This window comes from Rhinolophus sinicus, linkage group LG05, assembly GCF_036562045.2.
Source record: "Rhinolophus sinicus isolate RSC01 linkage group LG05, ASM3656204v1, whole genome shotgun sequence".
Lineage (NCBI taxonomy): Eukaryota > Metazoa > Chordata > Mammalia > Chiroptera > Rhinolophidae > Rhinolophus > Rhinolophus sinicus.
In genome coordinates this window covers 152,518,139-152,538,143 of record NC_133755.1, presented here as the reverse complement: position 1 = coordinate 152,538,143, position 20,005 = coordinate 152,518,139, and the positions used below count along the sequence as shown (strand labels likewise).

Sequence of the window (20,005 nt, the reverse complement as noted above, 5' to 3'; positions counted from 1 at the left end):
TATATAACAAAGTTACAACCCTTCTTGTGACAAGTAAAGTAGCTGAGCACTCTTTACTACTCAATGTATTAAATTATATTGCTCATAAACCACACAAACTGTTGTAAATAACAGTGCATGTATTTTATGTTTATGTTACATATATTAAACTAATGCTTAGATTTCAATTTATATTGTTGTCTTATTTTATTTTATCATTTTATTTTATTTTATTGTTATTTTTCCTTGCTTAATTCAAAATACCTGCCAACAGTTTTGGCATGTGACTGAATTCTAAGCAACACTAGAAATAAAGAGAGGTGTTGATCATGGGAATGACCACTAGATGTTGCTAGTTGTCCAGTTTATAAATCTAAGCTTCTGTATTTCTCAAAAGCTTTCTTCTCCCTTTTCTTCACCAATGATTTTCAACCACCGTATCTAATCCAATGCTAATTTTCAGTAAAATTGGAGCTTATAAAAAGACAAAATTTTCAACATCCAAGTTTTATTTTTTTTAATGCTTTTAACTCTCCACTCGATCTCTTTACAATCTAAACGTAAGAGGTGTTTGTACTGTTCAAATCTGGAATACAGTTTCACTATCTTAAAAGTTATTCTTAATGTAATGTTTTAATGTATAGTCTGCCGCCTTTCATATCCATAATAATTTGGGTATTTTTCTGTAAGGACAGCAAATAATTCAACTATGTTGTAACTTGGTTCAACAAGGCACATTTATTCTAGAACTAGGCTAACTGAGTAACTGCCAAAGTTCTAATTATACACTGCTTCTGTTTCTTCCTTTGCTATATAACCTAGGAGTTGGCGAAGGGCTGGAACAGAACACTAGGATTTGGGGAAAGGATTTTTGGTTATGGCTGAAAGCTACAGAACTGGACAGGTGAAACTCAGGTAAGGCAGTTTTATGTATTGCTTCCGTTAGTCAGGCAGGTGTTTGTGTTTAATTCTTTTTCTGTTCAAGAGCATTGGAGGAAGCAAAAGTACTGAACCCCAGGAAAGGAATAGAAAGGCTTTATATTACCTCCAAGTCAATCAAAGGGCATGTTAGCAGGGTACTGCTGCCTAAAGACCACGTAGAGAGTCCAGGCCAATGTGGGAGGGCCAGAAAGGTGCCCAGTAACTGCTGCTGCAGAAACATTGGACGATGTTTCTAGAGGAAGTCACACTTTCATTGTTAGTTATGCATTGCAATTATGTATACCTATGATTGGATTTCTAATTCGTCACCTATCTGTGACATACAATGTAAAAATGTATCAAAGAATCTATAGAACCTGTAGAATTAGGTACTATCTGGAAAAAAATTAAATCAAACAATACTGTCCTGTAAGTTAGCAAAGTCGCTATGAAGATGCCTTTATCACCAGTACTAAAAATCCACTGTGATAGGTCCTTTAAAGGAAGATTTCTCATCAAGATTGTAGGAATGAGGTCTGGAGTCCACAAAGAAAGCTCAGCTATTTTGAAAAAGTCTGCTTCATAATATTCAAATCTAAAAATGAAGTTTAAATAAATGCAAACAATTTTCTCTGAGTCTCACTTTCCCTAATTTTCTAAGATGATCAGATATTATCTGTCATTGAACTAAGTGCATGAGTTCATGCAGTAGAATACATATTTTCAGAGATGTTGGTGAGTTTAATCTTTATTCTTTGGGACGGTAAAGGCATATTATTAGAACTTTAAATTTATAAAGGATTATCACATCAAATGTTTAGTTTTTACTTATTTCTCCTTATGTAATATTAACTTTAATTGAATACCAATAAATCAAGTAAAATAATACTGGAAATATAGAATTAAAAAGCAAAAATGCTGAGCAAAATTTCTGCTAGAATCTGGCAATTTTTTAAGTAGAGCTGCTTTGCTAAAATCAAGGAGCACTTCGAATGTGAAGCATCATTGAGAACTTGTATTCCTTCTTAAAAGTGTGATAGTTTTCTAGTGGCAGTCTGCTCAAAAGCTAGCTTTTCCCATCCAAAAGACAGGATTTCTTCAATGGAGATGTTAGGTAAAAAAATGAATATTAAGGTGAGTGCATAGTGTTACAACTGTATAATCCTTACACTAGTCCCAGTTGATGGTCTAGCCTTGCATCAGAAGGTTTCCCTATAAAAATGTTTTGAATACCATTACCTCTGTCATGAACCCCCTTCCTACCTGGCTCACTAGGTGAAGTTCTATTTTTCAAGATTGAGGTATATGTCATCATTCAGGAAGCTTCCCTGTATCCTCAGAGCTGAGTCAATGACTTCCTTTTCCTCCATACACCTCTAGCTCTGTAGAGACTCCATATTGATTTGTTTATTTCTCCTATAGGAAAGAAAAATATTTTTGTCCTCTACTCTTTTCAATTTTTGAGTGGGACCCCTGTAACAAAATACAGATTAATGAAAATTTAAAAAAGCACACAAACGTATTGAAGTTTTATGTTATAAGAGAACTAAGGAAATGAGGACCCAAAGAATTGGTTAAATCTGAATGTTTTTATGCTAGGTTTGATGAAGAGTGGAAAGATATAATAGGACAAAAGGTATGATGTAAATGTAGTAAACTAGGGGAAACTTCTTAGCAAGGTTTTTGGTTTAGATTTCTCTCTGTGTCCCTTTGTCTTTGGGGATAAGTATGTTCCTTTCCTCTGGGTACAGGGAGGGTTGTATGACCTGCTTCAGGGGTAGGTCAGCAAGTCCTTCTTGCACATGCCATTTCTTAAATGCCAATATTCAAATCTGGAATACAGTTAGCTATAGATTTCACATAATATCAATTAAAATCTCAGCAGGATTTTTATACACATAGACAAATAGATTTTCAAATTTATATGGAATAGCAAGGAGAAGTTAAAGGAAGTGAAATAACTGAACAATTTCCTAAAAGAATAATATGTTTAGATGAATCACATTATTTCATTTTAATACTTAATACAAAATTACAGTTACTAAGACAGTGTGATATTGGTGAACAGCAGACAGATGGATGGAACCCAATAGAGACTCCAGAAATAGACCCACTAATTTCAAAATACATCCAAAAAAGCCAATGGATTACTTTTTACTAAGATGCAATTGACATATAGCATTATATTAGATTCAGGTGTACAACATGACTCAATATTTGTATATATTGTAAAAGGAACACCACAATAAGTTTAGTTAACAGCCATTAACACACATAATTACAATTCTTTTTCTTGTGATAAGAACTTTTAAGATTTTTTCTCTTAGCAACTTTCAAATATACAACAGTATTATTAACCACAGTCACCATCCTCTACATTACATCCCCAGGACTTACTCATTTTATAACTGGAAATTTGTACCTTTTGACCACCATAACCAATTTTGCCCACCACCCAGCCCCCACTTCTGGCAAACATCAATCTGTTCTTCCTATATATGAGTTTGGCATTTTTTTTTTTGAGTCCATATGGGATCATACAGTAATTGTCTTTCTTTGTCTTAACTTATTTTATTTAGCATACTGCCCTCAAAATCCATTCATGTTTGTTGCAGATTTCAAGATTTTCTTCTTATCTTATGGCTGAATAATATCCCATTGTGTGTGTGTGTGTATGTGTGTGTGTGTGTGTGTGTGTGTATGTGTGTGTGTATCACATTTTCTTTATGTATTCATCCGTCAGTGGGCACATAGGTTGCTTCTATGTTTGGTTATGATAAGTAATGCTGCAATGAACATGGACGTGTATATATCTTTTCAAATTATTGTTTTTGTTTTTTTCAAATAAATACCCAGAAGTGGAATTGCCAGATCATATGGAAATTGTAGTTTTAATTTTTTGAAGAAACTTCATATTGTTTTTCATAGTGTAAAGTCAATTTATTTTTTACAAAATAGCAAAATTAATACAATGGTTGATAGCCTTTTAAAAAAAATGTGTTGGGAAACTTGGATCAATATAACATATTGTTATATGTTATATTATATATAAATATGTATAAATATTATATATAATATATATAAATATTATATATAAAATATGTTATAACAATATAACATATTTGAGATGACACCTTATGTAAACATTAACTCAAATAGATCATAGATTTCAAAGTAAAACTGTAAAACTTTCAGAAGAAAATATAAGATTAAAATCTTTGTAACCTGGAGTTAGACAACAAGTTCTTATACTTGCCTCCAAAAATCAAAATTCATGAAAGAAAATGATAATAAATTAGGTATCATCAAAATTTTAAATGTTCACTGTACAAAAGACAGAATTAAGAAAATAAAAAGAAAGGTAAGCTACAGACTAAGAAGAAATAAGGGCAACTCATGATTCTAAAAATGTGCTTGTTCCTGTAATACAAACTGAACTCTCTAAGCTCAACATTTAGAAAACAAACAAGTCAGTTGAAAATTGGCAAAGAGTTTGTGTAGATAGTTCTATCCAAAGAGGATATAAAGATGGCAGGTAAGCACACAAAAAGGTGTTCAAAATAATCTTCCATTAAGGAAACTAAAACCTATAATGAATACCATTGTATATGTCTTACGATGACTAAAACAATACTAACAACATCAAGTATTGGTGGAGATGCAAAGGAACTAGAACTCTCATACATTGTAGTGGGAACACCAAATTATGTTGTCATTGTTATGTGTTGAATTGTGTCCCCACACCACCCCAAATAAATGCTTTGAAATCCTAACACCTAGGATCTCCGAATATGGCCTTATTTGGAAATGAGATCTTTACACATGTAATTAGTTAACACAAAGTCATAGTGGAGTATGGTGGACACTTAATCCAACATGACTTGTGTCCTTATTAAAAGGGGAGCTTTGGACATAAATATGTCCAAAGAGAAAACAGCAGGTAAAAATGAGAAATGATGTGATGCAACTATAAGCCAAGAAACACAAAAGATTGCCAGCAAACCACCAGAAGCTAAGAAAAAGGCATGAAACACATTCTTCCTCATAGCCTGAGAAGGAACTGACCCTGTTGTCACCTTGATCTTGGACCTCTAGCCTTTGAAACTGTGACACAATTTATGTTGTTTAAATCACCCAGTTTGTGGTATAGGCATATCTCATTTTATTGCCTTTTACTTTATTATATTTCACAAATATTGAGTTTTTTACAAATTGAAGGTTTGTGGTAACCCTGTATAGAGCAAGTCTGTTGGCACCATTTTTCCAACAGCATTTGCTCCCTTTATGTCTCTGTGTCAGCTCCTGGTGAAGAAGCTATGAAAATTGTTGAAATGACAACAAGAATGTAGAATATACATAAACTTAATTGATGAAGCAGCAGCAGGGTTTGAGAGGATTGACTCCATTTTTGAAAAAATTTCTACTGTGGGTAAAATGCTATCAAATAGCATCACATGCTACAGAGAAATTGTTTGTGAAAGGAAGAGTCTGTCGATGTTGCAAACTTTATTGTTGTATTATTTTTTAAAATTGCCACAATTTCTAATTTAAAGTCACCCCAACCTTCAGCAACCACCATCCTGATCAGTCAGCAGCCATCAACATTGAGGCAAGACCCTCCACAAGCAAAAAGACTACAACTTACTGGATACTCAGATGATGGTTAGCATTTTTATAGCAATAAATTATTTTTAAATTAAAGTATCTAAATTTCTATACATAATGCTACTGTATGTTTGATAGACTACAGTATAGTGTGAATATAACTTTTATATGCACTGGACACCAAAAAATTTATGATTCACTTTATTGTGATGCTCGCTTTATTGCAGTGGTCTGGAACAAAACCCACAGCCTCCAAGGTAGGCCTATACTTTCTTACGGCAGCCCTAGCAGACTAAAACAGCCACTCTGAAATGTTTTAATAAAATTACACACACCCCCCACTCCTGGGCATTTACCGTAGTGAAATGAAAACTTATATTCATACCCATAGCTAAGTGTTTATATTGGTTATATCTATAATTGTCCATACCTATGAAAAACCCAAATATTCTTCAATGGGAGAATGGATAAACAAACTGTGGTACATCCATCCAGTGGAATACTACTCCGCAAAAAATAAATAAATACAAATAAATAAAACACAAGCAAAACGGGGGGAAAAAGGAAACCTAGAACAATAAGAAAACCTCTTGAAAGAACTATTGAACACACAACTTGGTGAATCATAAAGGCTGAGTGAAAGAAGCCAGTATCAAAATATCACATTGTATGATACTGTCTATATAACGTTCTGAGAAAGATAAAACTATAGTGATGGATCCCTTGTTTGCCAGAGATAGAGATAGCTGGAAGTGGTCATTACAAAGGAATGGCATGAAGGAGTTTGGGAGATGATGAAACATTTGTTTCCTGATTTATGGCAGAGTTTATATAAATGCTTGCATGTCTTAAAATTCATAGAACTGTGTACCAAAAGGAAAATAAGTCAATTTTACTATATTTTACCTAAAAAATAAAGCAAAATAAAGTAGTCTGAGCTAGTCTGTATGATTTACAATAGCATTTTAAAAGAATATTGAGTCCTCTTGGATTAAAATAAAAATAGGATAGTGGTATGGACTTAGTTTAAAATTAAAAGAGGGTGTAATCACCAGAAAGTGTTGGTTGAAAATTCATACAATCTGTGCTGGTAGGATTCATAGATTAAATTATTTTTAAAAGTATATTTTTCAGTTTTTAGTATAAAATTTGTTTAAAAGTTTATTTTTTCTCTTGGTTAAATTATTTAAAAGTATGCCTTTTTAATTTTTTTTAAATGTAGTGATATCAATCTTTTGTGTCAAAATGAAAGAACATAATTTAATTGATTAAAAATGTGGTAAAAAAAAGAGTAAAGTATTTAGAAAATAACATGACTCTGCATAAAACTGAGATAGAAGAGACTTAAAATGAAGGATGACCATTCAGATTCATAAACTGAAAAATGAACATGTTTGATTACATACAATGAAATCCATGGTAAAAGTCAACATATCAAAGGTCAAAAAGTAAAAAGAAAATTAAAAATTATTTGCCACATAGAAAATTATGTTGGAATAGAAAAATGAAAAGTGATATTACAGCTTCATTAGAAAATAAAAGGTTTCAAAAATGGTCAAATCACAGAAGATACGATGAAATTTGTCAATCAACATATGAAAATTATTCAACCTTTCTGGTAGGGAAATGCAAACTATAAATAAACAATCAATGGGGTGACATTGTTTCAGCTGTCAGATATGCCAAATTGGCAAATAGTACAAACAGTAAATTCATAGAAAATGAAATGCAAATTTTAAGTACACATATGAAAACATATCCAAAAATACCAAAGGAAAAATGCAAATTTAAGAAACCCAACAAAATACCACTAAGTCATCTACCAGGTGGATTAAAGTGAAAAGAAAAGAAATAACTAGCTTTTGAAAAAATTATAGTTATATTACTCTTATGTATTTTGCTATAGACTATGAATTACTGCAATATTGTTGGAAATTATTCTAGTAATATGTAGGTAATATTAAGAAACAGACATAACCTCTTTTACCTAGCAATTCTGAAGTGGAATTAATTCTAAAGCTGCTGTAGAGAAAGCTATATGAAAAAGAATATTGCACCACTGTTTGTGGTGCCAAAAAATGGAAATAGCATTATTAAATGTTCATCAATATCAGCACAAATTGTAAAAATATTTTTAAAGATGCATTTTATGGCCTATTTACCTACAATACATGCATATACACACATGCATTTTTTTTCATTTGAGATGTATATCATTAATATCTTATGGATTACCTAAAATTGAACCTAATCATCTCGCAAACATACTACTAACATTCAGACCATAGAAGCATATATCCTCAGTAACTGGTTTCTAATGTATTCCATTTTGGTCAAAAAACTCTACATGACTTTCAATCCTTTTCAATTAATGAGATATGTTTTGGTTCAGCATATAGGTTATCTTTATCTATGTTCCATGCACACTTGAAAATATATACATTGCTGATTGATTATTTTTTAGTTTTCATCATACATTGAGGTTTTAAGGGATAAAAATGTCTATATGTAGGAATAAGTTTGCAGTGTTTCAAAAGGGCCTCTGGAACACCTCAAAGGATTTGAAATTGCATGGGAAGCATTGTAAAATAAGTGATGAAAACTTCTATGGTATACTGTATAGATAAACAATGATTGTAAATTAAAAGAATAGTGGTAGTTGGAGCTCTGAGAAACCCAAGACAGCTAGCCGCTGAATTCTTTCCTGCTCCCTGGCTCCTCATTTTTCATTTATTTCATCCGTTCACACATCACAGTGCATTTAATCTGGACTTAGATGAAAAACGTCATGAGCTGACATTATGGAAAGAAGACAACTTTCACTATGGCCAAGGTTTGATAGAGTCACTTCAAGAAAATGCCAAGTTGGTCACCATTTTCCTTTCACAGAGAGCTCCCAGAAGACAAATTTTAAAGATCATTGACTGCCATCTGGAGATTTTGTTTATTGTAAAGGACATCAAATAAAAGACACTCTCAGACCTCATTGGAAGAGGTCTGATCAAGCACCTAACTGCAAATGACATCTACACCTGTCTATGGCCATCAAAGACTCTTCCAGGGTGAGAAGCTGCTGACATCAGAGGTAGGCAGCTATCCCAAGACATTGACAAGGTCTGTATAACTATGTATTGCTATTGAACTGATAATCCATTTTTTAATTGTCTTTACCTGTCTGCTAATGATATTAGTCATAAGGATAGCTGTATTTGTTCTTTGGTTTTTTTCTATTTAGACTTCTCATCTATAGGACCGTAGGACATTTCATGAAATTCCTGTTTTTTATTTATATCTTCTTCCTTATGTCACTAGTTACCTTGGCTGCTCCTCAACAGCTAGTATAGCAATCAACTGCCAAGCAGGAACACACAAGGCATGGGGTCGTGCCTATGACTACCGAAGCCAGGCTGAGGGGTTAGGCCTAGGAATAGCCCAGGACTGAGAGTGGCCAGAATCCAGGTAGACGAGATGAACACAAGAATAAATAAGTCAGTAAAGAGTCCAAATACAGAATACACACAAGTACTGGAGTGAGTGGTTGGTTAAAATGAGTTAACATCAAGAACCACAAGAAAGACACTAGATTGAAAAGTAAAGAATTGTATTGGAGGTTGATTGGAAAGGCTGTCAGAAACACGAATCCTTGGAAGAACTGTGAGGATAGAACAAGACAGTTAATTCAAAACCTCTTCCTCAATTTAGGCAAAGAGTTTCCACAAGTAACATATTGAGCATCATCTACATAAATATCCAGTCTGAGGTAAATGTTTTCCTCAACCAAGCCTTATCATGTATTTCCTATTTGAGGAGTAAAGAAATATAGAACATGAATAATTTGGAACTGCATTAAATTAGGTAGATTCATATCCAATTACCTGTACTCAGAGTGTGCCCTTGATGTAGAAAATTATATGACTATGATTAACCCTAAGTTCTCCTAATCTTGTGCATTTCCTAGAGCCAACAAATCAATATAATGATTTGGGGTATAAACTGGATAAATTATATAGGCTGAGCCATAGTCGCTATTCCAACTCCTGTTCTGAATAAAGAGTTGACAATTCCAGACACCTATCTTCTGCTACATTATAGACCTTAACTTCTATGTGATGTTCTGTCTTTCCTAGCTGCAACTAAATCTGAGTTTTTGAAGGATTTGCCATTTGAGGTAGAGTTAGTATCTCGAGAGGAATAGACATCTGACTTCTGTTATTCAATTGTGAAATGCTGTGCATCCTACCCACAAACTATGGATGCAGTCAACAGATTTTATCAGGTAAAAGAATGAGACAATATTTTTATGAGTGGGATGAATGAAGACACTGAAGGTCTTCTTTTGGATTTATGATTTAAAAATAGACTAAACTTCACATTTGCCTGCATAAAACTATGAGTATAGTTCTCTCCCTGTCTGAAATTGTTTTTATTGGTATGCGGAAATGATACTAAATGTATTCATAATTCATTAATAGCAAATTAGTATAATTTCATTTATAAAAAGTTTTTTTCCTACTGAATGGGAGAATATTTTTGCAAACAGTGCCTCCAATAAGGGGCTAATATCCAAAATATACAAGGAATTCATGAAACTCAACAACAAAAAAACAAACAACCAAATTGAAAAATGGGCAGAGGACCTGAAGAGACATTTCTCCAAAGAGGACATACAAATGGCAAATAGACATATGAAAAAATGCTCAACATCACTAATCATCAGAGAAATGCAAATAAAAACCACAATGAGATATCACCTCACCCCAGTCAGAATGGCTACCATCAACAAGACAAATAGTAACAAGCTTTGGAGAGGCTGTGGAGAAAAAGGAACCCTCATACACTGTTGGTGGGAATGCAGACTGGTGCAGCCGCTATGGAAGGCAGTGTGGAGGTTCCTCAAAAAATTACGAATAGAATTACCATATGACCCAGTAATCCCGCTCCTGGGCATCTACCCAAAAAATCTGAAAACATTTATACATAAAGACACGTGTGCTCCAATGTTCATTTCAGCTTTGTTTACGGTGGCCAAGACATGGAAACAACCAAAATGTCCTTCGATAGATGAATGGATAAAGAAGTTGTGGTATATAAACACAATGGAATACTATTCGGCGGTAAGAAAAGATGAAATAGGAACATTTGTGACAACATGGATGGATCAGGAGAGTATGATGCTAAGCGAAGTAAGTCAGACAGAAAAAGCAGAGAACCATATGATTTCACTGATATGTGGTATATAAACCAAAAACAGCAAAAGAACAAGGCAAACAAATGAGAAACAAAACTCATAGCCACAGACAATAGTTCAGTGGTTACCAGAGGGTAAGGGGGGCGGGAGGTGGGAGATGAGGGTAAGGGGGATCAAATATATGGTGATGGAAGGAGAACTGACTCTGGGTGGTGAACACACAATGGGATTTATAGATGATGTAATACAGAATTGTACACCCAAAATCTATGTAATTTTACTAACAATTGTCACCCCAATAAATTAAAAAAAAAGTTTTTTTCAGTACAATTAATGTAATAATTACCAAATTATGTTTGTCTGTGAAAATAAATGAGCATAAATATTTTTGTAAAGCAAATAAGTTTAATGACATCTTAGAATTGTTAATATTTACTTTGAACATAAATCTATTTCTAGACCACTAGCCAAATGAATATTTCACAATATTCCACTTCAGGAATTTATGAGCTGGGTGATTAAATGTATTTTAATTTTATTTTGAAATCTCCTATTCACATGGATAAAAGCATGGTCTACCCAGTGACCTGATTCGTGTAATACTTTTTAAGTGATTTCTTAAAAGAGATGATCATTTTTTTTTCTTTTACAAATAAAAATGTAGTGAGATAAACTATGTGAAATTTATGTGCTTACATAAATCCAGGTAAATATAGGAAATTTCATCTAATAGTGAGAATGACTACAGTGGGATCTGCTAAGTATCAGTCAGCCTTACGTAGGTATTGGGAAAGTAAACTTTCGACCAAAGTCCAGGATCCTGGTCCAAGCGCTGTTGCTCTTTTTGGCCTTTTCTCTTCCTGGTTCTAGTCAATCTCAACTCCCATTGTTTGCTTCTGTGCTCTGCCCATTACCTTCTGATCCCAATGTGTTACTTTTTAGTACAAATGTCAGCTGCTGAGATTTAAATGATCTAAGTTCTGTCATTAAACAGGACATTTTGTCTTAAAACAGGCTTCAACAAACTTTTTTGAGGGCTCCTGTAGACCAAGTACTGTGCCAAGTGCTTTGGAAGCATCACCTCATTTAAGCTTTTCAAAAATCTTACTCGTTTTATAGAATTGAATGGTTTTCGATCTACTCATTTTGGTTTTTGAGTATCACAGTCAGAACAGAAATAGTGAGATTATTGTAAATAATAAATCCATTAATCTAATGAAATTGGATTAGATCAGGAAAGTATGCGAATTTTAGTGTTCAAAATTCTTTAACCATATTCTTTATCTCTGAGTTCCATATGTGAGAGGGAATATTTCTGTCCCCATGACTCTTATGCCATAAACAGAGAACATATTTATAATGAATTTTTATTGATGTATAGCAAACATGCAAAGAAGTAAAGTACACAGATCGTAAATATTGAACTCAATGGGTTATCAAAAAATACATGTCCCATGTTACCAACTCCCAGGGCAAGGAACAGAATCTAACCATCACTCCAGAGATAACTTTCCTCCTTTTATTTGCGACTTTTTCCCTTTGACCCAAAAGTAACTACTATTCTAACACCATCGATTACTTTTGCTTGTTTTTAAGCTTTGTGTGAATAGAATAATTCGATAACTCTCTTAGCTTCTTCCATTCAAATTTTAATTGTTGGAGTCATCCATGCTGTTGTGTGCAGCAACAGCTTGGTCTTTTTCATATGTATATAATGACAGATTAATATATCACAGTTTAATTAACCATTCTATTGTAAAAGGACTAATATGTTGTTTCTAATTCTTGACTATCACAAATAACACTATTATGAACATTGTCATATTGCCTTTCAAATTTCTGATGAAGAGATTCTCTGGGTCAAGAGGATACCTACACTGAAATTTAGTAGATAGGATCAAATAGTTTGTATTTTTAAACAAATTAGCATTTATATCAGCAGTGTGGATAAGTTCCTTTGCTCTATATCCATTCTTATACTTAATATGGTCGTATTTCATGCTTTTACCCATTCTTTTGAGTAGTAGTAGCTAAATGTAGAAGTAATTTGAGAACCCTAGATTACTAAATGAGGTTGTAAACTTTTCCATATTTTATACATTATGTGGATGTTTCCTTTTGTAAATTTTTAATTGAAATATCTATATTTTATTTATTGATTTGTAGGAACCTATGTTTATATCTATTTAGTATAAACTCTTTTGTTTATATATATTGAATGTATCTTTTCTTAGTTTACATTTGTCAGCTCACTTTTTTAATGTCTTCTTAATGTAGAAAATTCTAATGTAGACCAATTTTTAATTTTTTTCCTTTATTATGTACTCTTTTTCTCTGGTTTAAGAAAAAAGAATTCTACTGAAAATTGTGAAGTTTCAATTGCTTAATATTATGTTGTATGTGTAGACTCATTTTTTTCTCATCCTTTCATTTGTCTTACATGGGTACTACAATGTCTTAATTACTTAGGTTCATAATAAGACCCCCTGCTTGGTATTGTAACTACTCCAAATGTGTTTCTCACATTCAAAACCATCTTGGCTATGCTTGGCCCTTTGTATTTCTTTACAAATTTGATAATAAGTTTGTTAATATTCCCCAGCAAAACAAAACAAAATGTTGGGTATTGGATTGGGATTACATTAATCTATTGCTTTGGGGAGAAAATGTATACATTTGCTATGCTGAGTTTTACCCCATTTATTAGGTTGAACCATAAGAAGCAGTTAATATTCAAAAGATCTACAGAAACAGCTTCTTCATGTGATTAAACCTAATATTTATATCTTTCTTTAATATTTTTCAATGATGTTTTATGGTTTCCTGAGTAAACTTCTTTAACATCTTTCATTGGAATTGTTACTACATGGTTGATTGTTTTATATTATTGTTAATGCTATTGGTTTTTCAATTTTATTTTCCATCTATTTTTTACTGGAATATATAAACATAAGAGATTTTTTTTTTATAACTGCCTAGGTATTTTGTTATATTCACTTATTAATTCTAATAGGTTATCTGACGTTTCTCTTTCATATTATATGTATAATTTACTGCATAAATACTGAGAGTTGTGTTTATTCCTTTCAAATTATGTAATTTATTAATTTTCTTGTCTATTGTATTGCATGTTGAATAAAAATGGTGAAATCAGATGTATGATTTTCATAGGATTTACCTTTCTAGTCTTAGCTTGCTACAACATTTTTAAATGAATGAATTTTAAATGTCATCAGCTAATTCTTGCATTGATTTAAAAAATGTTTTTCTCTAAATTTGTGTTAATGTTAAAATGTATATATCATCTAGCTGCTGCAATAATGACTGTTCTAAAATAAGCATCTTTATATGTTTCTTCTTAAAATTTGTGTTGTTACCCAAATACTATTCTGAATTATTATTGTATTATTATAATTTTGAATTAAGATTCAAACCCATTAGTTTGTGAAAATCAGGCCTTTCATTATTGGCATGGAACTCTCCCTTGCCCATAACACCATACCCTACAATTACCTAACATGTCATGCTGCCTGGAATCCACTTACCCTCATTCTTTAAATGACTAACTCCTCTTTCCATTCTTTTAAAGGCTAATTTCCTTTGCACTACCTGCATAATTCCCCTGTCCAACGTACGTCAATACCAAGAACTGCCTTGTCATCACTTTTTGTGTTAAAAAGGAATCCCCTCCATTACTTTTTATACTGTGTAATCATACAATAATTTATATTTTTTATAAAGGGTTAAAAATCAATAGTGTTTTTGTTATGCTAAGCATTACAGCTGGCCAACCCCCTCGGTAAGATGCCCAACTATAATAATTGTAATACTAGGAAGATGGACATGCTAGAGGTTGGCATCTCCATTTAGGTTCTGAACCTAATGCACGGAAAAAGAGTAGTTTCACTAAAAAAGATAGAAATATTATACATAGATAATGACAACTGGAGGAGTCACTGTAAATTGCACAGTCCCCTCATATTTGGACACACTGAAGATGTGCTTATATAATCCTACTTTACATAATTCTGCTAGTATAAATTCGAAAACTCAAGTAGTTCTTTTGGAGTGTAGCATACTTATTCACATGTCAGTTTGTATTTCACCATCAGAAGCCTGGGAGGACTTAAGTGTAGCTATAAGTTCAGAAGCAAAAGGGGTGGTGAGGGTAGGTTCTGAGTAGAATCAGCATTGTCTTGCATGGCAACTGCCTCACGAGAGACCATTACCATTTCCTCAGACAATGCAGGGGTAATGTCCTCAGATGGAGGTGGAAAGGCCAAATTCACAATGGGCAAAGTTACTGCGGTGGGGAGGGAGGCCACGGTCACTGGCTACTTCTGCTGAGGTTTGGATCTTCCAACTGCACACTGGAGTAAGTAACCAGAAATCAATATCACAATCAGTATGACAACTGTGAATCATTTTAAATTATTCTTCAGCAGTTACTTTGAAAGTTCCATTTATTTCCTTGTGACCCTATATAATGGCCTACACATGTTTGCAGTGTTGTACTTTTAGTTTTAATTTTTGTGATGTCTTCACTTTACTGAAAAAAAATCTTACTTTACTTTTGACCTGTTATTATCTCCATTTTTAAAGGAATTTCTAAGAATATGTGAACGAATTGAGAAGCATAACCCACTCCATAGTAAAAAGACTCATCAAAATGTTAGCATTCCAAAGATTATCTAAAATGTAGTATAATTTCAATAAAAATGTCATTGAGTTTTTTTTGGTTTTTTTAGAAGTCTACATTTTCTAGCCTATTTTATATTCTTTATGGGAAAAATACAAGCCAAAATTATAATAATAATAATAATAAAAACCTAAAAAAAAAGGAGGGGTGTTCTAGCATATATTCAAACATATTTTAAAGCCTTATTTCTTAAAGTAATGTGATATTATGAAACAACAGACCAAGCAATAGAATAGAAGATAAATCCAGGAAAAAAAGCCAAATATGTATGAACATTTCATGAAATATTTATTCAGTGTAAGAATAAGCTCTAGCTGGTAATTGCTTTTGTTTGAATCTGGCTAATGATTGGAAACTTGACCTCCTCTAATGGACTTCATTTCATTCCATTGAGGTTTTAAATACCAATCATTTCCAGTCCTTTGAGAAGTAATTCACTTCTGAAAGATTTCTTTCAAGTAAGTAGGGATTTTAGAAATAAGAAAACCTCTCTCTCTTTCTCTCTCTCTCTCTCTAACTCACTCACACACACACACACACACACACACACACACACACATTTCTATATAGGCAACACACTAAGGAATATATACGAGAATGTTGACACCTGATTAAACATTTTTAAAGTTCTTAAAAGTGTGTATTTATCTAGCCTTATAATTATGCTCTTTTTGTTGTTTTTTTAAATTAAAGTTTATTGGGGTGACAATTGTTAGTAAAGTTACATAGATTTCAGGTGTACAATTCTGTATTACATCATCTATAAATCCCCTTGTGTGTTCACCACCCAGAGTCAGTTCTCCTTCCATCACCATATATTTGATCCCCTTTACCCTCATCTACCACCCCCCTTACCCCTTACCCTCTGGTAACCACTAAACTATTGTCTGTGTCTATGAGTTTTTGTTTCTCATTTGTTTTTCTTGTTTTTTTGTTGTTGTTGTTTTTGGTTTATATACCACATATCAGTGAAATCATATGGTTCTCTGCTTTTTCTGTCTGACTTATTTAGCTTAGCATTATAATCTCAAGATCCATTCATGTTGTCACAAATGGTCCTATTTCATCTTTTCTTACCGCTGAATAGTATTCCATTGTGTATATATACCACAACTTCTTTATCCATTCATCTATCGAAGGACATTTTGGTTGTTTCCATGTCTTGAGATATCATATCACCTCACCCCATTTAAAATGGCTATCATCAACAAGACAAATAGTAACAAGTGTTGGAGGGGCTGTGGAGAAAAAGGAACCCTCATAACACTATTAGTGGGAATGCAGACTGGTGCAGCCGCTATGGAAGGCAGTGTGGAAGTTCCTCAAAAAATTATGAATAGAATTACCATATGACCCAGCAATCCCTCTCCTGGGTATCTACCCAAAAAATTTGAAAACATTTATCCATAAAGACACGTGTCTTTATTGGAACATGTTCATTGCAGTTTTATTTATGGTGGCTAAGACATATAATAATTTAATAAGAAATTTATCTTAAGTCATGTGAACAAAATCCCAGATTGGCAACCTTATATTGCAAAAAAGTCACCCTAGTTTCATTGATAACACCTTTCCATTTCCACACCATTATAATTAGGAAAAGGAATACAAAGTTTTAATTAGCTAGATAGAAAAATATAATATGACTCCTCAATTTTCCAATGAAAGTCCTGCCATAATCTTAATCTCTAACCTTGTCACCATTACTCTCCAACTTTCTTGGACCTCTGTAATAGTTGATTGTATATCTGCTTCTTTAGTTGGAACAACCAATAACTCAGATTTATACTCCCGTCTCTGGAAAGAGAGTCCTTGTAATGTCTGTGACTACAGGGTAGAGAATGAAAAATATATTGATCCCTGGATATATCTTAAGAGAATGAGGATTTATAAAGTCCAAGCGAAACACACAGCCAGGTACTCTGAAAAATGTGCACACAAAACGGAATGAAATTTTAATGGGCGTTGCCTCTACAGTATGGCTGCATAATCATTCAGGAAAGAATGACTCTCTTTTTCATTCCAATACAATGTAAACTAATGAAGATATCAGGTGTTTAAATATTTGTTATGTTTCTCTCTTCTTCTTTTCCACCTCCTCTTTCTCCCATGGCTCCTATTCTCCTCAACATTTTTCTGTATCAAATATTTATGGAATCACCCCTGTGTTCAGGATTTTGTATCCAGCACTGACCAACAGAACTTTTTTTTTGGGGGGGGATAAATATTATGTGTGTGCACATTCTGGTATAGTAACACCAGCCACATATAAGTATTGAGCATGTAAAATGGGGCACCTGTGACTAAAAACTGAATTTTTAATTTTATTTCATTTGAATTAATATAAATTTAAATGGGCCAAGTAACTAGTGACTACCGTACTAGAGAGAACTGCAGTAGACTGTGGGCTTACACAAAGGCAAAACACAATTGTCAACCTCTAAAGACTTAGACCTAGTTCATTCAATAATCAGCCACTATTAGTTGAATTTGTCTTATGTGCTAAATTCCACTCTAAACACTGAGAAAACATCCAGAAACAAAACAGTAAGACCATATGCATTACCTAGATGAGGCTGTAAAAGATTAGTGTGCTTGCTACATCTGAAATTCTCTGATTAGGTGATAAAGGAGAGAAAGTCTATGTTGGAACACTTTTCTCTGTAAAGATTTTTCGCCTCTTAAAAATAGTGTCAACACTCAAAAATTAGAGTGGAGTTTTGTTTCGAACAAAAATCATCATAAATCTAAAGTTATTTTAGTTCTGGCCAGCTAAAGCAATTTAAGAGGTTAGTTGTTAATTTTGGTGTTAATTTTGAAAAGACTGGGGAGAAGACCATGGTGACACATATTAATAGCAACTAAGGTCTAGAACTTACTCAATAATTAGTTCCATTAAATGTTGGCTTCATTCTTGATTAGCAGAGGATTTTTTTAAAAGACAGCTTCATTGAGATATAATTTACAAATTGCATACATCAGTCATGTCATCACAATCAAGATAATGAACATATCTATTACCATCAAAAGTCACTTTACATCCCTCTGTGATTCCTTCCTCATCTGCTTCTTGTGCCACCATCCCTTGCCCTAAGCAACTACTTCTTTGCTTTTTGTCCTTGTAGTTAGCTTTGCATTTTTTAGAATTTTATATAAATGGAGTCAAACAAAACGTTTTATTCATAAAGAATAATTATTCTGATATTTACCCATCATGTTGTATGTACCAATAGTTTTTTATTTTTCTGTTTAGCAGATAGATTTTAATAGAAAATTTACTGAAGCTGGTAAGGACAATATTGGGAGCTTATGGCAAGGTAAAGTGTTACAACAAAAGAAAAAAAAGATGGAAAAAGGGAGCGGCACTAAACAACTAGTAATTTATTTTATAATTTAATGTAGAGTAGGAACAAGACTCTGACTTTATCTGGTGAGGTGACATTTATTTTTTACCAAACTAATAGTTTAATTCTAAGGGCTATGGAGATTATGCAAGAAATGTAAGGGGAGTTTTCATCACCTCCCTCAAAGAATTAGAACATGGTTGGAGAAGAAAGCTAGGAATAAACCAACCATTGGACAATAGGAGGCCAAAGTATAAGATACTGGCTACTGGTCTGATAATAGCTACAGAGGAGAGAGACTATTGTATGGTGGAGTAATAATTGAAGGAAATGAAAATTGAATTAAATCTTAAAAATTTAAATAGAATTTGAATGGGTGAAATGAAAGAAAAGAATAGTAATCCATGTAGGAAGAAATATAATGAGGGTAGGAAAAACTAGAGTTTGAAAATATCGTTGTGTGATAAGTGTGTATGTGTGTGTGAGAGAGAGAGAAAGCAAGAGAGAGCGAGAGAGCGAGAGAGCGAGAGAGAGAGAGAGAGAGAGAGAGAGAGAGAGAGAGAGAGAGATACCAAAGGAGCAGGATAGAGGAAAGAAAGGCCCAGCCAGAGCAGAAATACATACAGTGTACTCAAGGGATTAATTAATTGCAATATTGGGTAAGCAGACCAGGAAATTGTGTTTGAAACAGTAAGAAATGTAGAATTACTTTGTTTCTTGAAGAAAGAGATATGGGGAAAAAAACACAGTTGTTTTTTTGCTCAGGATTCTTCCTAAGAACGAGTGTCAGACTAACTAAAAGAAGAAGATGAATCAGTGTGACCAGCTTGGACATTTTAGAACTAACCCAGGTGTGAGGTACAAACATGGATGAAGGAGTAGTGAAGGGAGGCAAAACAAAAATTCTCTAAAGGAAAAAAAGACAGGTTGCTAGAATTGGCTATAGGGGAGGGAAGAAGAGAGAAAGATGTCTAAAGGAGTGGTGAAACTGAAAAAGACCTTATTCTTCCAACAGAAAGAGGAATGTTCACAAAATAGACTTGTTTGTGTTGTAGGTGATGAGTTCAGTCTCAGGCATGATGGTGACTTAAAATCACAGATGGAGGAGCTCTGTAGAGATATGATCAAAACAGAACTGGGGCACTGTGAGGATTCAGAACAGAGCCTCTGGATGTCAGCAACACAGGACAACCCTTAGTCACATAATGTGTGAACGTCCTTAGAGAACTGAGTCGCTTTAAAGGAGAGAGTCATGGAGGCAGGATTCAG

The 20,005-nt window shown here is 33.3% G+C and overlaps 1 protein-coding gene across 2 annotated transcripts in view; it reads left to right on the top strand.

The window, feature by feature from the left end:
* The window catches only part of THEMIS (thymocyte selection associated), a 229,016-nt gene that overhangs the window by 171,793 nt on the left and 37,218 nt on the right, over positions 1–20,005 (top strand). The window contains exons 6-7 of one of the 2 annotated variants that reach the window (XM_074333552.1): positions 802–894; positions 8,262–10,434. In XM_074333552.1, the coding sequence (XP_074189653.1) occupies positions 802–887 (86 nt within the window). In that variant the 3' untranslated portion in view covers positions 888–894; positions 8,262–10,434. Of the gene's footprint in view, positions 1–801; positions 895–8,261; positions 10,435–20,005 lie in introns of those variants that run through there. The other variant, XM_074333551.1, reaches the window with a different exon arrangement.